The sequence below is a fragment of the Staurois parvus genome, unplaced genomic scaffold (genome assembly GCF_062004578.1).
Source record: "Staurois parvus isolate SC_StPar_1 unplaced genomic scaffold, SC_StPar_1.0 ptg000397l, whole genome shotgun sequence".
Taxonomy (NCBI): domain Eukaryota; kingdom Metazoa; phylum Chordata; class Amphibia; order Anura; family Ranidae; genus Staurois; species Staurois parvus.
This window is the reverse complement of record NW_028318193.1, coordinates 2956702-2982023: the sequence shown is the minus strand read 5'-3', so window position 1 is coordinate 2982023 and position 25322 is coordinate 2956702. Positions and strand designations below refer to the sequence as shown.

The 25322-nt window shown below is 38.2% G+C and overlaps 1 protein-coding gene across 3 annotated transcripts in view; it reads right to left on the bottom strand.

The window, feature by feature from the left end:
- Window positions 1–25322, bottom strand: part of TPD52L1 (TPD52 like 1) — a 202160-nt gene that overhangs the window by 122599 nt on the left and 54239 nt on the right. For all 3 annotated transcript variants that reach the window (XM_089686441.1, XM_089686439.1, XM_089686440.1), the window contains exon 2: window positions 2820–2935. In XM_089686441.1, coding sequence (XP_089542567.1) covers window positions 2820–2935 — 116 coding nt within the window. The remainder of the gene's footprint in view (window positions 1–2819; window positions 2936–25322) is intronic.

Sequence of the window (25322 nt, the reverse complement as noted above, 5' to 3'; positions counted from 1 at the left end):
ATCAGTGTGTTTCCTGAGCACTCCAACTATCATCCTATCTTCCAGCTCATTTGTGCCCCTGTGCACTCCTGTCTTCCAGTGAGTCCAGCATCTGTGCAATTCTCCAGCATTCCTGTAATTCGAGCACCATCAGGGGCGGACTGACCATTCGGACACTCGGGCACTGCCCGATGGCCCAGGGTCAGTAGGGGGCCCCATGAAATGCCCCTGGTACCTTTCATATGCTATTTTGGGAGTGGTTTGAGTGTGGGCGAGGACACAGGGGCCCCATGATCCCCTATTATCCGGGGGCCCCATGAGTTGTCAGTCTACCCCTGAGCACCATGGTGCCATTAGATACCTCTGCACCAGGGGCGGACTGACCATTTGGAAACTCGGGCACTGCCTGAGTGCCCGGGGTCAGTAGGGGGCCCCATGAGATGCCCCTGATACCTTTTTCATAGACTTTTTTGAGTTTAGCCAAGGACACAGGGGCGCCATGATCCACTATTTCCCGGGGACCCCATGAGTTGTCAGTCCGCCCCTGCCCTGCACTCAACCACTTTCTTGTGCTTTCCTAACTCTTGTGCCTTTCTCAATCTGGTTAGCTGTAGTGTGCTTGGGGCCGCAACCTGGGAGCTGCCCTGCAATGAAACCCATTACCCTTTGCGGGGTGCTCTGGTAAAAGTCAGGTGTTCCTTAAAGCATTATTAAACCCCAAACCAAAAATGTATTAATCATACCAAGTTTACCAATCATTAGATGTGGGGACTGCATTCGTTTTCTTTTTTCCCCCCTCTGTTTTCACCTGGTGATCTAGCCAGTAACACATCTGTTAAGTTTAGGTTCACACCTATGTGTTTTCCAGAAATACACAGCAGTCCATTTAACATGATTTCCTATGGGACAGGTTAACATCTCCGCATTTTCACCAGATGTGTTTTTTGAAAAAGGTCAGCCTGGGTTCACACTGAGGCGGTGTGGAATTTGCACCGGTTTCTGTGCGATTTCCGCACAGTATCATAATCGCACCCCATTCATACAAACCATTGCGGGTGTGAATTTTAAGTTAACGACCCCCCCTTCCCCAAAATCAGCAAAATGCGGTGCGATGTGCAGAATCGGATTGTATGGGTGTGAACACCCATGCGATCCGACTCTGGTGCCGACTAAAAAAGGGTCCTGCAGTTTTTTGGTGCTTTTTTGCTCAAATTGCACTGCACAGAAATCGCATGTAGTTTGCACAGGAATGCCGTGCGGTTCCTGTGTGAATCACATGCGATGTGCCGCACAGCATCAGTGTGTACCCGGGCTCAGAGACTTTTTTTAAATGCAAAACATTGCGTTGTTGGTTCTATTGTCTTTAATGGAGACGCTGCAGAAAAGCATGTAGTGTGTTTCTGATGCGTTTTTGTTCGGCCCAGCAACAAGTTAAAAAAACGCAAAACACGGCAAAATTGCGCAAAAAGTACTGCAGAAACATATCAAACGCAAATTGCATAGGTGTGAACCTAGCCTTACAGTTTCCCCACTGTGGATGAGCGAAGAGGGGCACCTTTGGACAGCGGCATTGTTAATCTGGGGGGATGCTAGTGTTAGATGTAGTAGCAGATTTCGATACACTAACAAATTAAATCTGAACTCCACCTCACACTCCAATTACACAAGCAGTTACAGTAACAGTTGTTTTTTTTTTCCTTTTGGAATAAAGGTTTTACATGAGTAAATAAAAGCTGACCATTGTAAACGCGTCATCAGTAATAAATGGTTTGTCTCATCATTCTAACTGCTACATTTGTAGGATAGCTTGTTCAGTTGAAAAACAACAGACTTACTGTCTGGATCACCAGGTGAAAATAAAGGAAAGAAAAAAAAAAGAAAACGAATGCAGCCATCAGATCTAAGAATTGGCAAGCTGCAGTATAATAAATGGTGGCTTTTGGGTTTAATACTGCTTTAGACTCTGTGCCCTGAGCACACTGCCATGTAAGCAGCACGGTGGTTGCATAATCCCTGCTCTTTCATGACAGTCACAAGGGTAGGAAATAGAGCAACTGCTGTCAAAACACCAATGTCTACATAGCTTTTACAAAAAAATGTAAGTGGTATAATTTTTGGTGGTGGATTTCACATTGGTGTGGTGGCAGATAGAAGAATTAATAAAGAAGAAACAACTTCATCTTTATTTAGTGAATTGGGACTGACTCAATATATCGGGATGGTTTACATACAGTACATATGAATTTGCACAGACCTTTTTATTTATTTGATATACTTTTTATTTTTATTGCAAATATTTCACACATATTTCTATTTATTTTGGGATTAGTATGGTTTGCACAATGGCATTTTGATATATGTAGGAATTTAGCTTCATATTATATGTAGAATAAGATTGCAATTTACACATTTTTTATGAGAGTTTTAGCACTGATATAAATCACACACTGTGGTGCAGCGCTGCCTTTTGATAGCTTTATAAATGTTATGTACAGCCTTCATTTGGGATTCAGGTTTTACATTAATGAATAAATGTGGAATATTGTAAAAACACCCGTCAGTATTAAATGGTTTTGTCTCAACTATCTAACTGGTATTTTTGCTGGACAGCTTGGTCTGGTAAAAGAAGGTAAAAAATACCAGGCTTACTGGTTGGATCAACAAGTAAATATACATTTTAAAAACCCTAAAAAGAAACCAAAACGAATGCATCTATCACATTTAGGAATTGGTAAACTACAATATATAATACATTTTTGCATTTAATTAGGGATCACCTAATTAGGGATCACCTAAAAATTTTCGATACCTTTAGACTCACAATAGAAAGAGAACACTACCTTTGCCAATTCATTTTTTAGTTCTTCCTTCTCTTCCTCAGATATAATTTCAGCAAATTCAGCTTCAGTTGTTAATTCCTCATCTGTTTCCTGGAGTGGCTGAGTGTCCAGGAGATCTATAAAGAAATAAAGGATACAAATTGTGCTGTGAATTGCAGTACTAATAATGCTAATACAAACTCCATGCAAGTACATACTTTTAAAGAAATCGTAAGTAAAGTTAAGTTATGCAGAGTGTCATTTACCCTACACTAGTCTTAAAGTCTGACACAGAATGTCATTTTTTAAGTTTCTCATAGGTTGGAGCAGGGCCGTGGATAAGTGGGTACTGCTAGTCCCCCTGTACAGGGCCCAGGCCAGCAACGGGGGCCCAGGCAGCTGGGTGGATCGGATGTGAGCAGGGAGAGTGATCAGCACGGGGGGGGGGGGGGGGCTGGAGGTGCAATTACTGGTACCAGTCCCCTGTATTCCACATGGAAGAAAAATATATTTTAAATATATTTTAAAAATAATCTTCCCAAATATATTGCCATATATTTGAAATGCCACAATTTTGGCCATATTCAATATACTTCAATAAAAAAAAAAAATACGTGTATATATATATATATATATATATATACACAGTGGGGATCGAAAGTTTGGGCACCCCAGCTAAAAATTTGTATTAATGTGCATAAAGAAGCCAAGGAAAGATGGAAAAATCTCCAAAAGGCATCAAATTACAGATTAGACATTCTTATAATATGTCAACAAAAGTTAGATTTTATTTCCATCATTTACACTTTCAATATAACAGAAAACAAAAAAATGGCGTCTGCAAAAGTTTGGGCACCCTGCAGAGTTAATATCTTGTACTGCCCCCTTTGGCAAGTATCACAGCTTGTAAACGCTTTTTGTAGCCAGCCAAGAGTCTTTCAATTCTTGTTTGAGGTATCTTTGCCCATTCTTCCTTACAAAAGTCTTCCAGTTCTTTGAGATTTCTGGGCTGTCTGTCATGCATTGCTCTTTTAAGGTCTATCCATAGATTTTCAATGATGTTGAGGTCAGGAGATTGTGAAGGCCATGGCAAAACCTTCAGTTTACGCCTCTTGATGTAATCCCCCGTGGATTTCGAGGTGTGTTTAGGATCATTATCCATTTGTAGAAGCCATCCTCTCTTTAACTTCAGCTTTTTCACAGATGGCATCAAGTTACCATCCAAAATTTGCTGAAATTTTATTGAATCCATTTTTCCTTCTACTCGTGAGATGTTCCCTGTGCCACTGGCTGCAACACAACCCCAAAGCATGATTGATCCAACCCCATGCTTAACAGTTGGACAGAGGTTCTTTTCATTAATTTCTGTGCCCCTTCTTCTCCAAACGTACCTTTGCTCATTCCGGCCAAAAAGTTCAATTTTAACCTCATCGGTCCACAGAACTTGTTGCCAAAATGCATCAGGCTTGTCTATATGTTCATTTGCAAAGTTCAAACGATGATTTTTGTGGTGAGGACGAAGAAGAGGTTTTCTTCTGATGACTCTTCCATGAAGACCATATTTGTACAAGTATCTCTTTATAGTGGAATAGTGTACCACAACTCCAGTGTCCACCAGATCTTTCTGGAGGGATCGTGCAGTCAAACGTGGGTTTTGAATTTTTTTTCTCACAATCCTGCGAGCTTTTCTGTCTGATATTTTTCTTGGTCTTCCAGATCTTGCTTTAACTTCCACTGTTCCTGATGACTGCCATTTATTAATTACATTCCGAACAGAGGATATTGACATCTGAAAACGCTTTGCTATCTTCTTATAGCCTTCTCCAGCTTTGTGAGCGTCAACTATTTTCAGTTTCAGTTTTCTAGACAACTGCTTAGAAGAACCCATGGTGCTGATTGTTGGGGCAAGGTCAGATGAGTCTGGGCATTTAAAACCTTTGAGATTGACATAACCTGATCTTCCCAGACGATGATTGAGAACAATCCATGACACTGGCAGGTCTCAGTTTTGCAAAGGGGGCAGTGCATGCTATAAATTCTGCAGGGTGCCCAAACTTTTGCAGACACCATTTTTTTGTTTTCTGTTATTTTGAAAGTGTAAATGATGGAAATAAAATCTAACTTTTGTTGACATATAAGAATGTCTAATCTGTAATTTGATGCCTTTTGGAGATTTCCTTGGCTTCTTTATGCACAATAATACAAATTTTTAGCTGGGGTGCCCAAACGTTCGATCCCCACTGTATATATATATATATATATATATATATATATACACACACTGCATGTTGAAATGCGTTTTTATTACAAAATATATGAAAAATATTTTTAAAAATACATTTCAAATATACTGAATGTCTTTAAAAATACAAATCTACATTTTTGGAATGCATTTACAAATATATGTCAAAATATATGTTAAAATGACTTTTGTATATGTTAAAAAAAAGCTGAAGAATATATAAAAAAAATACTTTTAAAAATATGTATTTTTTAAATATATTCTTCAGATTTTTTTTAACATATAAAAAAGTCATTTTAACATATTTTTACATATATTTGTAAATACATTCCAGAAATGTAGATTTGTATTTTTAAAGACATACAGTATATTTGAAATGTATTTTTAAAAATATTTTTCCTATATTTTGTAATAAAAATGCATTGCAACATGCAGTATGTGTATGTATTTATTGAAATATATTTTGATATATATTGCATATGGCCACATTTGTAGCATTTCAAATATATGGCAATATATTTGGAAAAAATATTTTTTAAATATATTTCAAATATATTTTTCTTCCATATGGGATGGCTTCTCCTTTCCTTCCTGCTGGCTTTCAGCTGCAGCAGAGAGAGCCATAAGAGGGATAAGTTCCAGTAATTGCCCTCCCAGTGCACCCATCCCCCTCCCTGTGCACCATACATTTCCCCCTGTTTTTCAGGCCTCCCTGTGTGCCCCCACCCCCCCAGTGCTGCCGGCTTCCCTCCTCTCCTTCTCACAGGCAGCTGCAATCACACAATATTCTCCTTCAGGATGGAGAGTGGGGGAGGGGTCCAGTAAATATGTCACAATTATTAATCCCTTCCTTTCCTGAACACAATGAGTGATTGGTACTGATCACTCGCTCTGTTCATTCATACCTAAAGCATAGTAAATCGTGTCTTTTTGTGGAGGGGAAGGGGCTGTCAGGTTGGTTGTATGGGGCCCAGTGGTTTCTAACAGCAGCCTTGGGTTGGTGAAGAGCTAGAACCTCTGTCAGGTTTTATTAGTGAGATTGCCCATTGCACTAAGTAGGCAACTATCAATGACATTTGTATAGAAGATGGGTCTCCAAACTTTCTAAGCAAATGGCCAGTTTACTGTCCTTCAGGCTTTAGGGGGCCGGACTGTGGCCAGTAGAAGTACAAAATGCTCTGGTGTCAAGTGTCCCATCACTGGTTTAAATAGAAGAAATAGTACCCCATTGTTGGTGGCAGTAGGAAGAACAGTCAAGTGCCAAAATTACTTGTGAGCTAATATGGTGAAATTCAAAAAGTGTCAAATACATAAAAAAAAAATAAAAATAATTATTATATATATGTACAAATAGGTTCGCTAGCACCCTACACCAACTCATAAATAGTGTTAATAACTCTATATATTCAAACAATAGTGTAGCGCTCCCTTGCTGAATAATTAGTGTACTAAAAATTATATATAAATAAATTAGTGTACCAAAAAATATTTTTAAATTAATAAATCCTAAAAATCAATTCCCCCTGATGAAGCCACGTGACCGGTGGCGCAACGCATAGGGGAGGGGCTCTGACGTCATCACGCTAAGTCGGCTTGTCACGGCGAGTACGAGATTTGTGCTGAGCACACACAAAGTTTGAGGCGCATTTTATTTGTTAAATATGTGAGTGGGATTACTGGCTATATAAATAAAGGTTTTTAAAGGATAAGGCACTATCTTTTGGTATCATGTATGTGGAGACCTGGAGGGGATACAAGGAGGAATAGCCTCCTGGAGGTGAGAAGGGGAAATCCATCCATCCATCCTTATACCACCATAAGAAACTACACGCTGGAGAGACATCAGGTGGATAATTAGTAAATTGCAGTGTGGAACCATCTAGGAAGGAGTTCAGGAGCAGCAGTATTTGCATCTGTCCCTGTAGGACAAACAGCTATTTCAGCCTATATTAAGTAGGCAAATAAGGAGGTAAGCGCATAATAGAGGAACAATTATCCTGAAGCCGTCCTATGTGTTGGAACAAATCCATATATTAATATTGGAGAACTATTCGTTTAAATATAATTTTGGACACTTGTTGATGGGATATATTGTTTTTGTTTTATAGGATTGGATAATTATATTGTTTTGGTCATTAATATACTTGCATATATTTAGGTTAATTATATAGAGTATCTTTGGATTCATAATCACAAGTTTAGGATTTATTAATTTAAAAATATTTTTTGGTACACTAATTTATTTATATATAATTTTTAGTACACTAATTATTCAGCAAGGTAGCGCTGCACTATTGTTTGAATATATAGTAGGAAGAACAGTGCCTCATTGATGGTGTCAGTTGGTGGAATAGTGCCCAAAGGGCCAGATAAAAGTAATCAAAGGGCCACATCTAGGTTGCATTTTGGAGACCATTGGAGGAATCACAGTGGCAGTTTGCCATCTTTAAATGCACTGGTTTGCTATAACGTTTTGTTCTCTGTGATATTTTTGCTGGATTTTCCAAGCAAGGCTACTTTCACACTGCTCCTTTGCAAAAATGCGGTAGAAACGTAGCTGAATTTTTGCTGCGGTATTGCTGCACTTTTATTGCGTTTTTGCCACCATTGCACCGGTGAAAAAAGGACATGTGACTCAAAAGCTCCAAAAATGCAACAGTGACCCTGCTTTTTCTGTGTTTGAGAAACCTCTTGTAGTAGGTTGATACACCCTGGATCGTTTCCATGAGCTATACAGTTGTGTTCTGGTGTAACCACAGTTTTTGTTCTGTCTTTTCTTTTTGTTCAGTTTTGGAACAGGGAGCTTCTCCCTGACAATTTATCGGTTTTGTTCAGTTTGTATTCTTATACCGTATTTTGTATGCTAAAAACTTAAAATTAAAAAAAAAATTCATACAATGTTCTTGATGCACTTTTGCTGCATTTTTGCTGCGTGTTCCATTCATTTCAATGGGGAGGTGAATTTTTTGTAAGGTGTTGTTACCGCAGAAAACATGCACCAGAAATTCAGCTTACAGGACTTTGAAAAAGGCAACGGACCTGCAACTGACCAATGTGAAGAGTTCTAAAGGATTTGATGGTCATATGTCTGTCTTCTGCTTTTTTAATGCAAAAGCAGAAGAAAAAACTGATCAGCGTTAAAGCAGCCTTTAAGTGAAAATCCAACTTTGTTTCAGGCTAATCTTCAGGAAGATATAAATGCCATTGTATGCAAGCACTTGATTGCATTTAGATTTCAGTCCTTTGTAATCCACTGCATTAAATAACTCTGGGACTGGGAGATAGAGGATGAATATTCAAAGTCAGTCCGGCTCTGATGTACACACATGTACTAGCAAGGAGCCCAATCACAGAAGTAGAGAACAAAGGGATGGCCTCATTAGTCTATTGCTGCTCCTTCACTGCCCAGTTACAGGCTGGGGGAAAAGGACAGCAACCTAGTTATAATCTCTGTTCTCTGCTGCATAAGGGACTTAGAGAGGTGGAGGAGGAGAAATAGCAGTACACTGATCTTCTCAGTGAAAGGCTGTGAAGGGGGGCGTATTGACCCAAGTGTGATCATTGGAGAACAGGCAGGCTAGGCTCACAGAAAAACCAAAAAACTGACTACACTGGGGCAGACATGCTCTCATGCCTAGCACGGTCAGTTTGCAATAGGAAAGCAGGGGGACTGGCAGGATCACCAGGTATTTCACATAAAGGAAGCAATACAAAGAGAACAGGATGCTTTTAACACAAATACATTGTACAGCAGGCATATATAGTTGCGTGCAAGAGTTTGCATACCCTGTCAGAAATCGTGAAATTTTGGCATTGATTTTGAATGCCTGATCATGCCAAAAAAAAATATTTTATTTAAGGATAGTGGTCATATGAAGCCATTTATTATCACACAGTTGTTTGCTCCTTTTTAAATCATAATAACAGAAATAACCTAAATGGCCCTGATCAAAAGTTTACATACCCTGGAATTTTTGGCGTTGGTACAGACACACAAGGTGACACACATGGGTTGAAATGGCAATTAAAGGTTAATTTCCCACATATGTGGCTTTTTAAATTGCAATTAGTGCCTGTGTATAAATAGTCAATGAGTTTGTTACCTGTCACGTGGATGCACTGAACAGACTAGATACTGAGCCATGGGGAGCAGAAAAGACCTGCGTAACAAGTTAAAGGAACTTTATAAAGATGGAAAAGTATATAAAAAGATTCCCAGAGCCTTGAATATTCCAGTCATTATTTAGAAGTGGAAAATTTGGGGATCTCTTGATACCAAGCCAAGGTAAGGTATACCAAAAAAGATTGTAGCCACAACTACAAGAAGAATTGCTTTGGATACAAAGAAAACCCGACAGGTAACCTCAGGAGAAATACAGGCTGCTCTGGAAAAATACAGTGTGGTTGTTTTTAAGGAGCACAATACGATGATACTTGAACCAAAATGAGCTGCATGGTCAAGTTGCCAGAAAGAAGTCTAATACTGCACCAATTCCACAAAAAAGCCCAGTAAGGTATGTCAAGGTGTTGTCGGGCATATTGTAACTGACATTTTTGTGGCATTGATGCAGTAAAGGCTTTATTCTATCAGCTCGACCATGCAGCTCGTTTTGGTTCAAGTATTGTCATATTGTGTTCCTTTAAAAACAACCACACCGCCTTTTTCCAGAGCAGCCTGTATTTCTCCTGAAGTTACCTGTGGGTTTTTCTTTGTATCCCAAACAATTCAATTGGCAGTTGTGGCTGCAATCTTTCTTGGTCTACCCTGGCTTGGTATCAAGAGATCCCTGAACTTTCCACTTCTTAATAGGTCATTAAACAGTACTGACTGACATATTCAAGGCTTTGGATATCTTTGATATCCTTTTCCATCTTTATGAAGTTCCATTACCTTGTTATGCAGGTCTTTTAAAAGTTCTTTTCTGCTCCTCATGGCACACACTAATTGTAATTTAAAATCTCACAGATGAGGTAAATTAACCTTTCATTGGCATTTTAATCTGTGTGTGTCATCTTGTGTGTATGTACCAAGGCCAAACATTCCAGGGTATGTAAACTTTTGATCATGGCTATTTGGGTGATTTCTGTAATTATTGTGATTTAAAAAGAAACAACACAACTGTTATAATAAATGGTTTCATATGATCACTATCCCTAAACAAAAGACATGATCAGTCATATTTTCAAAATCAATGCCAAAATTCACGATTTCTGACAGGATATGAAAACTTTTAAGCACAACTGTATCAGGAATATGAAATGTTGGGGTAACCAGGGTGGATAAAATAATCGATGATTTAAAAAAAATTGCTTTTTTTTCAAATTTAAATCGGATTTTTTTTATTTTTATCAAACTTATTTTAATAAAATGTTTTTGGAGTAAAAATCTATCTAAAGATAGTTTTCTATTTAAGATACATTAATAGTTTAGTTTATTCAGCATGAAATGGTGCTTAGTTATGCAGCAGGAGGCTGTATATTCTGCAATATTTACATTTTTGGTAAACTCATTCAATGAATCCAAGCTCTGCAAGCTGAGATAACATGCACTGCACTGATACAGTCACACAATTTCACAGTAACCATGAGAAAAACATGAAATAAAAGAATTTGAGTAGTTCTCCAGCTTTGTGTGATTAACCTATTAATCTAAAATCAGTCCTGACATCGCTGTTTTACTAACCTGACAGCCTGTTATCCTAAAAAGGAAACCTTCATTTGATTTGCAAATATTAAAGATTTTAACTAAAAGCAAGAATGAGTCGGATGCCTTACATTTAAAGAGCACCTGTCATTTTAGATCCATCATGGCAGCGCCTGTTAGTGAGCATCCACTCACCTGCTGCTGCCACGTCCCTCACCTTGTTGTGTCACTGCAGCATCACCAGTCATTCCATTAAAGTGAATGGGACTGTCAGTGAGTCAACAGTGGGTCAGAGGAGGAGCCGCTGTGGGACACAGATGACAGTTGCTCTTTAAAAATGATGATTTAAATCAACTTGATTTAAATCAAATCCACCGCGGGGTAACACTAGAAGCAAAACAAAAACTTTTTTTTCATTTTGCATAGAGTGAAAGAGGGATATTACCATCCATGTCCCGTTGGGGAGATTTCCTCTCACTTCCTGTACCATTGCCAAAACAGGCGGTGAAAAGAAATTCTTCCAAAAGTGAGGGAATCCCCGGATCACCAGAACTAGTGTTCCTATTGGGAGATTTCCCCTCTATTAGTGTTCTGGTAACAGACCAATATGTAGGATTTTCTTTTATTATGACTCTTAGTGATAATGATACACAAGAGAAAATGAAGCTCCCTAACAGGAACACAGACAGCAATAAAAAATGCTATGTGCTTTAATCCTCTTCACTCTGTCCAAGCATAAAAAACGTTTTGCCTTTAGTTAAACTTTAATTTTTGGATGTCTCTCCTGTAAATAATACAGACACTCACCCTCTTTTGTAAAGGAACTGTAAGTAGGTAGATTTGCTAGTTTATTCAAACGCTACTTGCATGTTTTTACCCAAAAAATGGGTTACTATTGTTATTTTATTATCATTTTACCAATATGGCCTTTTTCTGGTTCACTACCTTATTTTTGTGTTTATCTTAAGAGAAATTACTAATTTTTTCCATGGGTATATCATTTAAACGTAAACATGCACATGCGCCTGCCTATACCAATATCATCTGAGAAGTCAAGGAAGCCTCAAACTTGGACAATTTACGGTATTTTGCAAATCTTAATAAGATTTGAAATCTTAAATATGAAAAGTTTAATGCTGACACACTGCTCCTGCACCAAACAAACGGGGGGCCCAGTCACCCCAAAGAACTAACAATGTGGTATAGGAAGTATAGAGGGGTGTGTACCAGCACTCAAATTTTCTTGCTAAACATGAGAAGAATATTTGAGATATATTGTAAAAATATTCTTCCCAAATATATTGACATAATAATAATAATAAAAATATATATATATACACATACTGTATGTTGAAATGCGTTTTTTTTACAAAACATATGAAAATATTTTTAAAAATATATTTTCAAATATACCGTACTGTATGTCTTTAAAAATACAAATCTACATTTTTGGAATGCATTTACAAATATAGGTAAAATTATATGTTAAAGTGACTTTTTCATATGTTAAAAAAATCTGAAGAATATATTTTAAAAAATATATTTTTAAAAAATGTTTCATATATTTTGCAATATAGAAAATACATATTTCAACATACAATCTATATATATATATACACATACACTGCATGTTGAAATGTGTTTTTATATATTACAAAATATATTAACAATATTTTTAAAAATATATTATTTTAAAATATATTCTTCAGATTTTTTTTAACATATAAAAAAGTAATTTTGACATATATTTTTACATATATTTGTAAATGCATTCCAAAAATTTAGATTTGTATATTTAAAGACACAGTATATTTGAAATGTATTTTTAAAAATACTTTTCATATATTTTTTAATAAAAACGCATTTCAACATACAGTGTATATATATATTTATTGAATATATATATTGTGAAATATACTGAATATGGCCAAAATTGTAGTATTTCAAATATATGGCAATATATTTGGGAAAAATATTTAGACTTCACAGCTTCCAAGGCCCTCTAAATGTATGTGAAATCAAAACTTTGAAATTATTTTGGGTAGAGTGAGCAAGGGTTAGAACTGTTGTTGGGTTTACTACTATCAGGGGCTCTGTTAGAGAGATTTCCTCTCATTTTCTGTCTTGATTACTTTTACCATTCAGGAAATGAGGGTAAATCTTTAGCAGCAATACAGACAGATATAAAAACACTTTTATAGTAGAGTAGATTTTTATTTATGTACCTGTTGCAGATTCTCCCTCTTTACTTGTCTGGTTAATCCTTTGTCAGCATGTCAGTAACTGAAGGAAAATCTCAGAGCCCCAGATAACAGTTAAAACCCCACAGGGGTTCTAATGCTCCCTTACTCTTTGCTACACTAGATACAGGCACTTGTAGGTGACTGCATTTAATTCCTGCAGCCAGATCAGACAATGTAGCTTTTCATAAAGATATGTGTACATTAATCATTTGTGTACTAGAGCCATTGTTTTCCATTTTTTGCACACATGTTAAAATGCATATCTTAGGCATGAAAGTGAAGACCCTGGAGAATAAAATGGTTGTAGTTGCCACTTTTTTGTATGTCATATGATATTAGCATGTTTATCAATTGCAAAACACTAGGGTTCATTTTAGTGCCCACAAACACAATACATTACCCATTTTTTTGTAAAATATAAAATATAAGGCTGCAATGAATAAATACTGTAGATAAAGTCAAGCCTTAAAAATGTGCTTACCCAATTTTTGGTACCCCAAATTGTCCATAGGCATTGCTTTAAAGCCTTTGTAGGTCATCAGTTTAGAGTTGACCCTAAATGATGGCTCTGGAATTATTGCTCTCACTCTGATGTTCATGATATATGTAACAGCACAATTGTTTTCATATGTATGCACACCTGCTGCTTGTGTTTATGTTCTTATGTGTGTGTACATGAAGACAGGAACTTTCATTTTATTTTATTTTTTTTTATCTGTTACTTTATTTTTTTAACTTATTTTATTTGTTGCACTTAAGTTTATTGTTGTCACATAAGGGGTCAATAGGTCTTTTAGGCCCTGATGTTTCCCCTGCACTACTAAAAGCTTTTGCCACAGCAGCCAGGTAAAGTGACAGATGAACCCAGAAGTGATGCAATACACATCGCTTTAGTCTTCCTTCATTAGTGGAGAGATCAGTGAATGGACATTCCTCCTGCCAACAACTGCCATGCTGATCCAGGGTCCGCAGGTGGGACAACAGAGTCTGGGGTAAATGGGCAGTTTGGCAGGGGAACAGTACTTTCTATGGGCTATGGATGTGATTGGGTGGCTTTCTCAGTGAAAGCCTTTGTGGAGGAAACTGGATTGAAAGTGAAAATTGTAACAAAAGAGGTTTTTATTTTATCTTGTAATGGGCTATTTAAAACTCGTCATTTTTGGCTGGAGTTCTGATTTACATTGTAAATACTAATCTTTCATTCGCTAAGATCCCATGCTCCAAAGACTAACTCATCTTTGCCAAAAGATACATCTGCATTGAAATATAGCTTGTCATTTTTCTGGTTGTTTGCTATGTTTGTTATATTTAGAGATCTTTGCCATTAGAACCTATATAAACTTTGTTTTAGATCAGTTTTTTTCTTTAAGATGCTTATCCAATAAAGTGAAAGGAATCAATGAGCTACTTACGGTATAGTACTGACTCTTTTTTTTTACATGAGGCTTTCTGCATAGAAGATATGGTGGAGTCCACAATGGGTGTGTTTGGGAATAGGTCTACTACATCTTACAAAGGTTTGCACACCCTCAAATTACTAAGATAAAGGACTGGGGTGGACCTGTCCACTTTAGCTATGCCTAAATGAAAACTAAGGTACTGAACATAGGTTGTGCTTCCTGTATACATTACATGGCTTTATTTTCTGTTTTCACAAAGATTTATCTTTAAAATACCAGTTATGGTAAAATACGGACACAGTAAAATGAACATGACTAAATTCGAAAATACTGCATGACCGAATGCAAAATGATTTCCACATTATCCCACACTGGCGCTCAAAATGTAAGCAGACATGATTTATAATTGTTTTTGGCTGAAAATATATTGGCAGATAGCTAATGCAACACTAAAGCAAAGCAAATTCATACATTTGAGATTCATTGTTTAGCCATACCACCCACATATTAAATGCATTTCAGAACTAATGCAATTAGTCATTTTAGATTTTCAGTATGTAAACACTTTGGTAGACTGCAGAAAATAAATCGGTAAGGGCTTTATTGCAAGAAAGAGTAGATGCCTTAAAGAACAAATTAACAGTTAACAAATTAAAGACAAATAACAAATTAATTAACAAATTAAAAGTCCCATTACCATGTTATTTAGGATAAGTAAGATCCCACTTTAGCTATAACCAGACACATACTCTTCTAATATACACACCTTTGTCAAAAAGAAATCCTTCTTTAGATGCAGGGATATTAATGTTAGGTTGTGTACTAAATTTGTGCTGTCATGAGCAATATACAAAGAAATGGACATGAATTTTCTGTTGATGTCTTAGAATTTTAAAGTGTTACTAAACCTACAGCAGTAAAATCAGTCTGTATATAGAGTAAAGCATGCTTGTTATACTCACTGTGAAACCTAAGGGGTTAATCCTCTGCATTGTGTAAAAAGGCTGTTTTATCCTGACTTCTCCAGGGGCGGACTGACAACTCATGGGGCCCCCAGGGAAATAGGGGATCATGGGGCCCCTGTGTCCTTGCCCAAACTCAAAAAAGCCTATGAAAAAGGTACCAGGGGAATCTCATGGGGCCCCCTACTGACCCCGGGCCCTCGGGCAGTGCCCGAGTTTCCAAATGGTTAGTCCGCCCTTGGTCATTGCTATTGATGTCACCAACTAAACCTTCACAACAACATATGGGAAATTATTAATGCCAATAACTTTTGATCTGTTTATACAGTAACCGTCTTGCCAGTGGAGCAAGTCAAGTAAAAGGTGACCATAAGTTTTAGATGACAGTTGGCTGATCTGGCGGACTACAGTTGGACAGAGAAATGATCCCATATGCATGAGCAAGAGTGTACGGACACATCCTGGCTTAGCAATCATTAGAAAAACTGATCATCTAGCATGAATTTTCTTGGCTGATCCCTCTTTGCCTCTCAGATAAGCCCTGTCTGGGGTGTCTGGTTAGGGCATAAACAAGCTTGTATATTCTTAGCACAATTGCTTTAAAAGAACAATAGTTCAGCAGTCTGTGTGAAGCTTTTCACATTAGCAACTGGGTTGCAGGCAACGACTCAACAGCCCCAGGATTGTTAAAGAGAGGACTTGCCTACTTCTACATCATCACTCCTTTGCTGGATCAAATGCTGCAGGGAGCAATAGCAATCCAATCGCTGATCAGTTGCATCTACAGCTAAAGATGCAATAAATATACATTTATAGGTGTGATTTACTCTAAATAATGCATACATTATAACTGTGATCTGATTAAGAGGACCAAAAGAGGTTTTTTTTCTGACAGCGTCTGCAACCCTCAACAAAATTTACTGTGGCCCATGGTGGAAAAAGACTGGCCATGCGAATGCTAAGTTTACCACCATGGCTGCAGAATATCCTAACATGATCTATGTAGTACACAATACAGTGTCTCATTAAAGATTTTAAAGCTACAGAATATCCAGACAGGTCTTATTTTTAGAATTGTCTTATGAAATGATTTTTGCCTATGTAAGGCCCCTTTCTCACGAGCGGGACGATTTTCAAACAGACCTGATTGGAAGCTCCATTGTTCTCTAATGAGGGGCGGGTGTAAACAGACATGTGTCCATATACACCCGCCTGCATCCAATCCTGTCCGCTAAAATCAGATGGATGGGTATACAGATTCCTTATCCGTATGGTGGATCGGATCACAGTCAGATGGAAAAGGACAGACGGTATATTTCCATCCGACAGCCCATAGAGGACAGTGGGCTGTGTCCATGTCCGCTCTGTCATCCTTTTATTCACTTGCTCAGCAGGGATCAGCGAGCAGATCCCTCGCTGAACAAGTGGATCCGCTGACTAATCCACCCCACGTAAAAGAGGCCTGATGTTTTCAAGTGTTTTATGTTGGGTAGAATGCATTGTGACATTTAAGCGTTTATGGTTACAGGATGTTTTAGGTATTAAACAATGATATGTCTCATGAAAGGCTTTATGGTCACAGGATATCTTAACAGGTCTTATGTTGTATCGAAAGCATTGCCTCATGAAAGGCTATATGTCTAAAAAATATTTTAGAGTCTTATGAATTACTTTATGGATGCAGGATGTCCCAGGATCTTTAATGTAGTACAAAATGCATTGTCACATGAAGGGCTCTATGGCTATAGAATGTCCTAATTTGTCTCATGTAGTACACAATACTTTTGTATGTGAAAAGGTTTGTGCCCACAGGGTGTCCTGAGTTGTCTTATGTAGTACATTATAAACTGTCACGTGAAGAGATTTATGACTATGTAGTGCCTTAAGATGCCCTATGTAGTACAGAATACTGCAACATCAAGAAGTACTGGGACCACCTTTGCATGCACATGAACTTTAATGGCATCCCAGTCTTAGTCTGTAGGGTTCAATATTGAGTTGACCCACCCTTTGCAGCTATAACAGGTTCAAATCCTCTGGGAAGGCTGTTCACAAGGTTTAGGAGTGTGTCTATGGGAATGTTTGACCATTCTTCCAGAAGCGCATTTGTGAGGTCAGGTACGGATGCCAGATGAGAATGCCTGGCTTGCAGTCTCCGCTCTAATTCATCCCAAAGGTGTTCTATCGGGTTGAGGTCAGGACTCTGTGCAGGCCAGTCAAGTTCCTCCACCCCAAACTCACTCATCCATGTCTTTATAGACCTTGCTTTGCACTGGTGTGCAGTCATGTTGGAACAGGAAGGGGCCATCCCTAAACTGTTCCCACAAAGTTAAGAACATGAAATTGTCCAAAATGTCTTGGTATGCTGATGCCTTAATAGTTCACTTCACTGAAACTAAGGGGCCAAGCCCAACCCCTGAAACACAACCCCACACCATAATACCACCTCTACCAAACTTTTCACTTGGCAAAATACAGTCAGGCAAGTACCATTCTCCTGGCAACCACCAAACATGGACACGTCCATTGGATTTCCAGACAAAAAAGCATGATTCGTCACTCAGGAGAACACGTCTCCACTGCTCTAGAGTCCAGTGATATCACAGGTCCTTCTACATTTGCATCAGCTGGTGGTGTTTCCTCCTTGAATGGGCAGTGCTTACATACTGGCATGAAAGTGGCACTTATACCAGGAGTGTTATATGATATTAGACACCTTTAAATTATTGTGTGTAAGTGCATGGCATACTGCATAAGACTTCCTAGGACATGCTAAACCTATATACACTATATTGCCAAAGGTATTGGGACACCCCTCCAAATCATTGGTTCCAATCACCTCAAAGGCCACAGGCATATAAAATCAAGCTAGTAAAAGATAGATTTAGAGGTTCTAAGTTACTGTATCACCCAATATATGGCTTCCATCCAGGAGCCAAAAAATATGCAGACCAAAGAAGAGATTTGTGAAAAGAGATTCACAAGAAAGCGGCTACATTATGGACAGAATGTGATACTCAGAAAAATTTCCAAAAATTATGCTTTATTACACATTACAACCCTGTAGATGCACATGTGGTTGGGGCCCATCTATCTGTAATATACGTAAATAATTGCAAAGATTCTTATAGATGAAAGAGTCCCTGTTGATGTCTTGATGGAGAGATAAATGCAAATAGCAGAGGCCTGCTTTATATGGTTTCTTCACCACAACATGTGGACTACAAACTACTTTAATATTTGAAATAAGATGAGGCCCAGTAGGTCTTCCGCCTGTTGCAATATATGTAGTATGCCTTGCATCTAGATAAAACATCATAATGTCCCCATCCTGTAATAAGATAAACGATATAGGAATAGTCACTCTGGGTACTCTCACTCTGATGTATATATAGTATAAGTAGCAAGGAACCTTCTTCATTAATCCTGTAACAGTCCACTCACCACCTGTGCCATGGGTAGTAGAAAATAAAGATATCCTTCATAGGTACTGCCGTGTTGATCCAGGGAACAACCGCTTACATCAAGCGACATTTCGCGGGTTCCAACCTCTCCATGGTGCCTGTACAGCTTTTGCATGACTCATGGCATGTGAAAATGGCTGCCTCCTTGTAGGTCGGCGTGCATATCGCCAATGCGCATGACCGGAAGTGACGTATCTGACGTATGACGTCAACGTGTTTCGCCAATGGGCGTATCTCACTCAGCTTCGTCAGGACCAAAAGTGCATGGCATACTGCATAAGACTTCCTAGGACATGCTAAAACTATATACACTATATTGCCAAAGGTATTGGGACACCTCTCCAAATCATTGGTTCCAATCACCTCAAAGGCCACAGGCATATAAAATCAAGCACCTAGGCATGCAGACTGCTTCTACAAACATTTGTGAAAGAATGGGTTGCTCTAAGCAGCTCAGTGAATTCAAGCGTGGTACCGTGATAGGTTTCTCCCTGTGCAATAAGTCTATCCGTGACATTTCCTTGCTACTAAATGTTCCACAGTCAATTGTTAGTGGTACTATAACAAAGTGGAAGCAACTGAGAACAACAGCAACTCAGCGATGAACTGATAGGCCACGTAAAATGACAGAGCGGGGTCAGCGCATGTTGAAGTGCACAGAGAGTGCCAACTGTCTGCAGAGTAAATAGATAAAGACCTCCAAACTTCGTGTGGCCTTCAGATTAGCACAACAATAGTGCGTAGAGAGCTTCATGGAATGGGTTTCCATGGCCAAACAGCTGCATTCAAGCCTTACATCACCAAGTGCAATACAAAGTGTTGGATGCAGTGGTGTAAAGCACGCCGCCACCGGACTCTAAAGCAGTGGAGACGTGTTCTCTGGCGTGACGTATTACGCTTCTCTGACAATTTTATGGACGTGTCTGGGTTTGGCGGTTGCCAGGAGAACGGTACTTGCCTGAGTGCATTGTGCCAAGTGTAAGGTTTGGTGGAAGGGGGATTATGGTGTGAGGTTGTTTTTCAGGGGTTGGGCTTGGCAACTTAGTTCCAGTGAAGGGAACTCTTAAGGCATCAGCATACTAAGACATTTTGGACAATTTCATGCTCCCAACTACATGGAAACAGTTTAGGGATGGCCCCTTCCTGTTCTAACATGACCGCGCACCAGTGCACAAAGCAAGGTCCATAAAGACATGGATGAGTGAGTTTGGGGTTGAAGAACTTGACTGGCTTGCACAGAGTCCTGACCTCAACCCGATAGAACACCTTTGGGATGAATTAGAGCGGAGACTGTGAGCCAGGCCTTCTTGTCTGATATCAGTGCCTGACCTCACAAACACGCTTCTGGAAGAATGGTCAAACATTCCCATAGACACACTCCTAAACCTTGTGGACAGCCTTCCCAGAAGAGTTGAAGCTCTTATAGCTGCAAAGGGTGGGCCAACTCAATAATGAACCCTATGGACTAACACTGGGATGCCATTAAAGTTCATGTGCGTGTAAAGGCAGGTGTCCCAATACTTTTGGCAATATAGTGTATATTATATGTTTATACAATTTTTTCTAAAGAAAAACCTGAAATTGACAATTTATGATACATACTTGTATGTTATCCTTTATTTATAAGCCACCAACATAACTGAATCAGTTTGCAAATGATGTAAACCAGTTTGGTTATTATGTCCTACAGGCTTTGTTATCTCTCCTCATTGCTTGTCAATATAAAGAACATCCTGCCAGAGAGAATTCAGCAATTAACATGACAACTCATCTAGGAAAACTCTGTCTCGCTGTAAGAATCCAAAACATACTTCTCCATGCCTGCTGTTTTCATTTTTCTCCTGGAAGCTTGGTTTGCCTCTGTCTTCCAAAAAAAGAAAAAAAAAATCCCAAAAAACTATTTTATGAACGGCCATACTTCTGATATTGTTGATTTAAATTTACGCTATAATGTGTCTCTATGACTAAACCTCCTTGAAGATTATACTTGCAGATAAATACCTCCGCTCATCTGTTTATCTATTAGGATGTAACAAAAGCAAATATAGAATCCTAGCCCCAGAAGAGGGGCATAGACGTCACCACGTACCCTGACTCTGATGCACGGCGAGTACAGGCAGTGTGAGTCCACACGCCGCTCAGGCTGCACATATTTTATACAGAAAGTGCTTTGATGTTTTTTTAACTTGTAAGTGCAAAATTGGCACCAATAAATTTTTATGCTCATCAAGGATAAGGCACTATTCCTTTCTCTTTTTCCTCTGGTGATACGCTGAGTAATAGGGAGAAAATATACAACAACTCTTGGAGGGAAGACCTTACCCAGGATCCATTCACAGCAGAACAGTAGGAGCAAAGAGGAAAATCATTCAGTCTTCTACTAATAGAAGAATACACCAAGTAATTCATTTCACTCTGAGAAGTTTTATTTTGGAAATCATGTGAACAGTCCATTTGCAATATATAGTCCCACTTAGATGGGATTTAATATGTGATGGGATTTTCAACTCTATTGAACATTTATGAATTATTCATTTTAAATCTATTTATTTTTATCAATTAATATAGATTATTTTTATCAATTAATATCAATTATTTTTTAGATTATTTATTTATTTAATTTTTTTTTTTATTGATGTATATTAATGAGTTGCACATTTTATTTCTATATTTGGAGAAATTAAGGGTAATTATTTATAAATTATAGAATTATTATTTGTTAAAAATTGATTTTATTTATTCACGGTCCTAATTTAAGGGCGCGGCACCATTATCCTTTTTAGCCCCAGAAGACGCCTTGCTGACAAAACAGGTTGGGTGGAGCCTCGTTCTGACACCCTCACGGATTAATAGTTAAATGATGGCTTTTGATTTATGGATATGAGCATTATTCTCAACTGAAATGTGAGTTTATGACTTTTTAATTAATTACAGTATTTTCTGGCGTATAAGACTACTTTTTATACTTAAAAATATAACCCAAAAATTGGGGGTCGTCTTATACGCGGGGTATAAAATATGAACCTTGAGTTTGTTTGGGTCAAGCTGGCTGGATGTGTGGTAATACTGTACATTCAGTATACCGTGCTAAGCCAAGCTGACACAAAACAAATGTCCCTATGACAGATTAATCTGTCAGCCCGCTGGATGTGTGGTATATACAGTATACTGCGCTGAGCCAAGCTGTTTCAAAACGTACTGGTACATCCCTACTGTAATCAGCCCGCTGGATGCGTGTATGTACGGTAGCTGCGGCTACATACAGTATACACTGGGCCAATCACGGCGAGTGATGTATTCTACTAATGAATACAAAGCCTGCTCGGATTGGCTGAGTCAGAGAGGTGGGCTGATGATGTCACAACCTCAGCCAAGCCGAGCAGGCTTTGTATTCATTAGTAGAATACATCGCTTGCCGTGATTGGCCCAGTGTATACTGTATGTAGCCACAGCTACCGTACATACACGCATCCAGCGGGCTGCTTACAGTAGGGACGTACCGGTAGTTTTGAAACAGCTTGGCTCAGTATACTGTATATACCGCACATCCAGCGGGCTGACAGATTAATCTGTCATAGGGACATTTGTTTTGAGCCAGCTTGGCTCAGCGCGGTATACTGTACATCCAGCGGGCTGTATATCCATATGATGACTGTCTTACAAATGTATCACAAGATGTCATTCATGAACTTATGATGTCAGAGGATGAACATGAGGATTTTGAAGGATTTTAAGTACTGGTAAGTCATAACCATTTCAATTAAAAAATCTGATGTTTTTAAATGGTGTTCCCTTGGAAGGGGGGTAGTCTTATACGGCGAGTATAGCCCAAAACCTATGTTTTAACTGGAAAATTAGGGGGTCGTCTTATACACCCAGTCGCCTTATACGCCGGAAAATACGGTAATTGTTTTAAGTGTTTTCATACTAAGGAGAGGCTTTTATGCATTTGATTTACATGAGCAATTGAGTGTTAAACATTGTGCCCATTAGTGAGTACTGAAATCCCTGATACATCGAGGAGTATCCATAGTGAAGATTTTGGGTTCGTTCATAACACCCAAAAAAGTTATGACCACTTCAGAAAAAGGGGGATCATATGGAATCATATGGAATTGGTAAGCGAGAACTACATCTGTTATTTTGGGTGAAGGTGCATATGGAGTTACACCACAGAGTATTTGGGATCCTAGACCGATTGCACTTATTGTCACAGCACTTATCACTTTGGATTTGGACTTTTTTTCAACTTTTCATTGCACTCCCTATTTAGGGGATTATCTTTTGTCCTTGAGTGTTTGCTTTTGTTTTTATATAAATTCATATACGGTATATTGGTATATACTATTTCTGACAAGGATATATGTAGTTTATTAATGTTGCACACTAGTGTTTTTGTATTATGTATTCTATAAGATTATTCTGATGAGATTTTGGTAAATGACATTGGGTTGAGTGCAACACAACACTACAAATATGCTACTACCTATTTCTGTCCATGAGTTATTACCAACTATCCATTCCTATGAACATCTTTAAAGGGAGAAATAAAGTGGAAGATTCTGTATGGAGGATGTGGCCATTTACATTAGAGATTTAACAAGTGATTTAACAGAGTGAAGCCCAGTATTTGCTTCGCCAAATATGTTTTTTATTTTGTTCGGTGTCTTGGTGAACTGGCAAAAAGTGGTCCAAAAGACCACTTACCAGTTTACCTGGGTCGGGGTGCACAGTGGACTGTTCATAGGGGAATATCATGCCATAGAGATTTGTGTTTTAACATGAATGAGGATCAAGGGTTGAGGTTAAGGGCAATGAGGTTAAAAAGAGAATGTCCAAACTGAAAAATAAAAATACATTACAAATAATAATAATAATACTAATAATAAAATAGACATTTAATTATTACATCATCATAAGTATTTATAGAATGCCAGCATTTTACCAATTTATGCAGCGCTTTACATACTCTACATTCATGTTAGACATACCAACAGTGCAGAATATTAAAACCATATTTGAAAAAAACACTGATAGAAGATAAGAGGCTGCCATTGTTGATCTCCTTTGAAAAACAGTAATTGTTTGGTTGCTATACTGACCCCATAGCTTTAAAGCTTTCTGAACCACTGACCCCAAATACTTTCACTGACTTTATACCTGTACTGTAAAGAGAATGTCCTCTGGCGGTCCACTGCAGCAAACACTTTTTTACATAATGCCAGTCTCAGTAAAGGTCTCATTGCAAGGCTGTGAGGGAAAGCAGATGCTGATGTAGAGGCAGAGAGTGGGGTTGGGGGACAGCAGCAAGGTATAAATGGAGCAGAATGCAAAACCTCTGAATGTGTCATATTCTTAAGAAATGTGCTTTGCCCATGCTCATAAATACAAGCAGATGGGCAAGAAAGCGGGAATAAAAGTAAATTGTCACTTTGTCCAACAGGGCAAAGTAACAATGTCTCCGCTTCTCCTATACTCTTTGTAGTATAAAGAATAAAAAATTCCAGTATATACAGTATACACCATAGATTGTAGGCACTTAAACCAATCAGTATACACTTATTGGGATTTTTTTTATCAAAGACATGTAGCAGAATACATTTTGTCCAAAATTTATGAAGACTTTTTTTTTTAATTATTATTATTGGATATGTTTTATAGCTGAACATTATGTGTGGTCTTTTAATTAAAAAAACAAGTGGTGATCACATAGCACCAAAAGAAAACTCTATTTGTGTGAAAAATAATTACAAACATTTTGTTTGAGTACAGCGTTGCATGACAGAGCACTTACCAGTTAAAGTAGTGCAGCGCGGTATAGCAAAAATGGCCTAGTCATGAAGGATGTAAACTCTTTCAGAGCTCAAGTGGTTAATTGGTTCATTATTTAGGACATATAGTAATGGGAATGCTTTCAAATAAGTGGTGAAAACTGGAGCTGAAATTATAAAAAGAAAAGCCTTTTCCCATCACCTCCCACTCACACATTCTGATGAAATTTGTAAATGGACATACAGAAACAATTGAGTACTGACGTGATACTTTTTTTATTGGCACAAACATATAATTTTGAGGACAAGCTTTCGGGGTATGTCCCCTTCTTCAAGGACCAGGCAGTACTGAGAAGAGAATGTTGAAAGGGAGAGGAAAAAAAAAAACCCCAGAAAGAAATACACATAAACAAATGTACACAGCAATGGCTATAAGACTAGGATTAGACTAGAGATAAGACACAGCAAAAGCAAAGACTGTGGGGGGGGACAACACTCACAGAGGAGGTCGTAAAACTGTTGGATAATGAGTGAGGAATCCCATGTCCAAATTAAGGCTGTTCTCTCTTGTATCAAACAGAATTATCATTCTTAGTTCAAAAGTTTTCCTTTCCTGAATAGTTTTGAAATTTCCTTTAAGAACTAAGATATTGAGGTCTTCCATAGTGTGGTCTGATTGTGCGAAATGGTGTCCCACAGGTGTGCAAAACTCATCTTCTTTATGATCCTTGATGGTATGTATGTGCAAATTCATCCTTGTTTGCAACTTCTGTCCTGTTTCGCCAACATAAGAGCCTT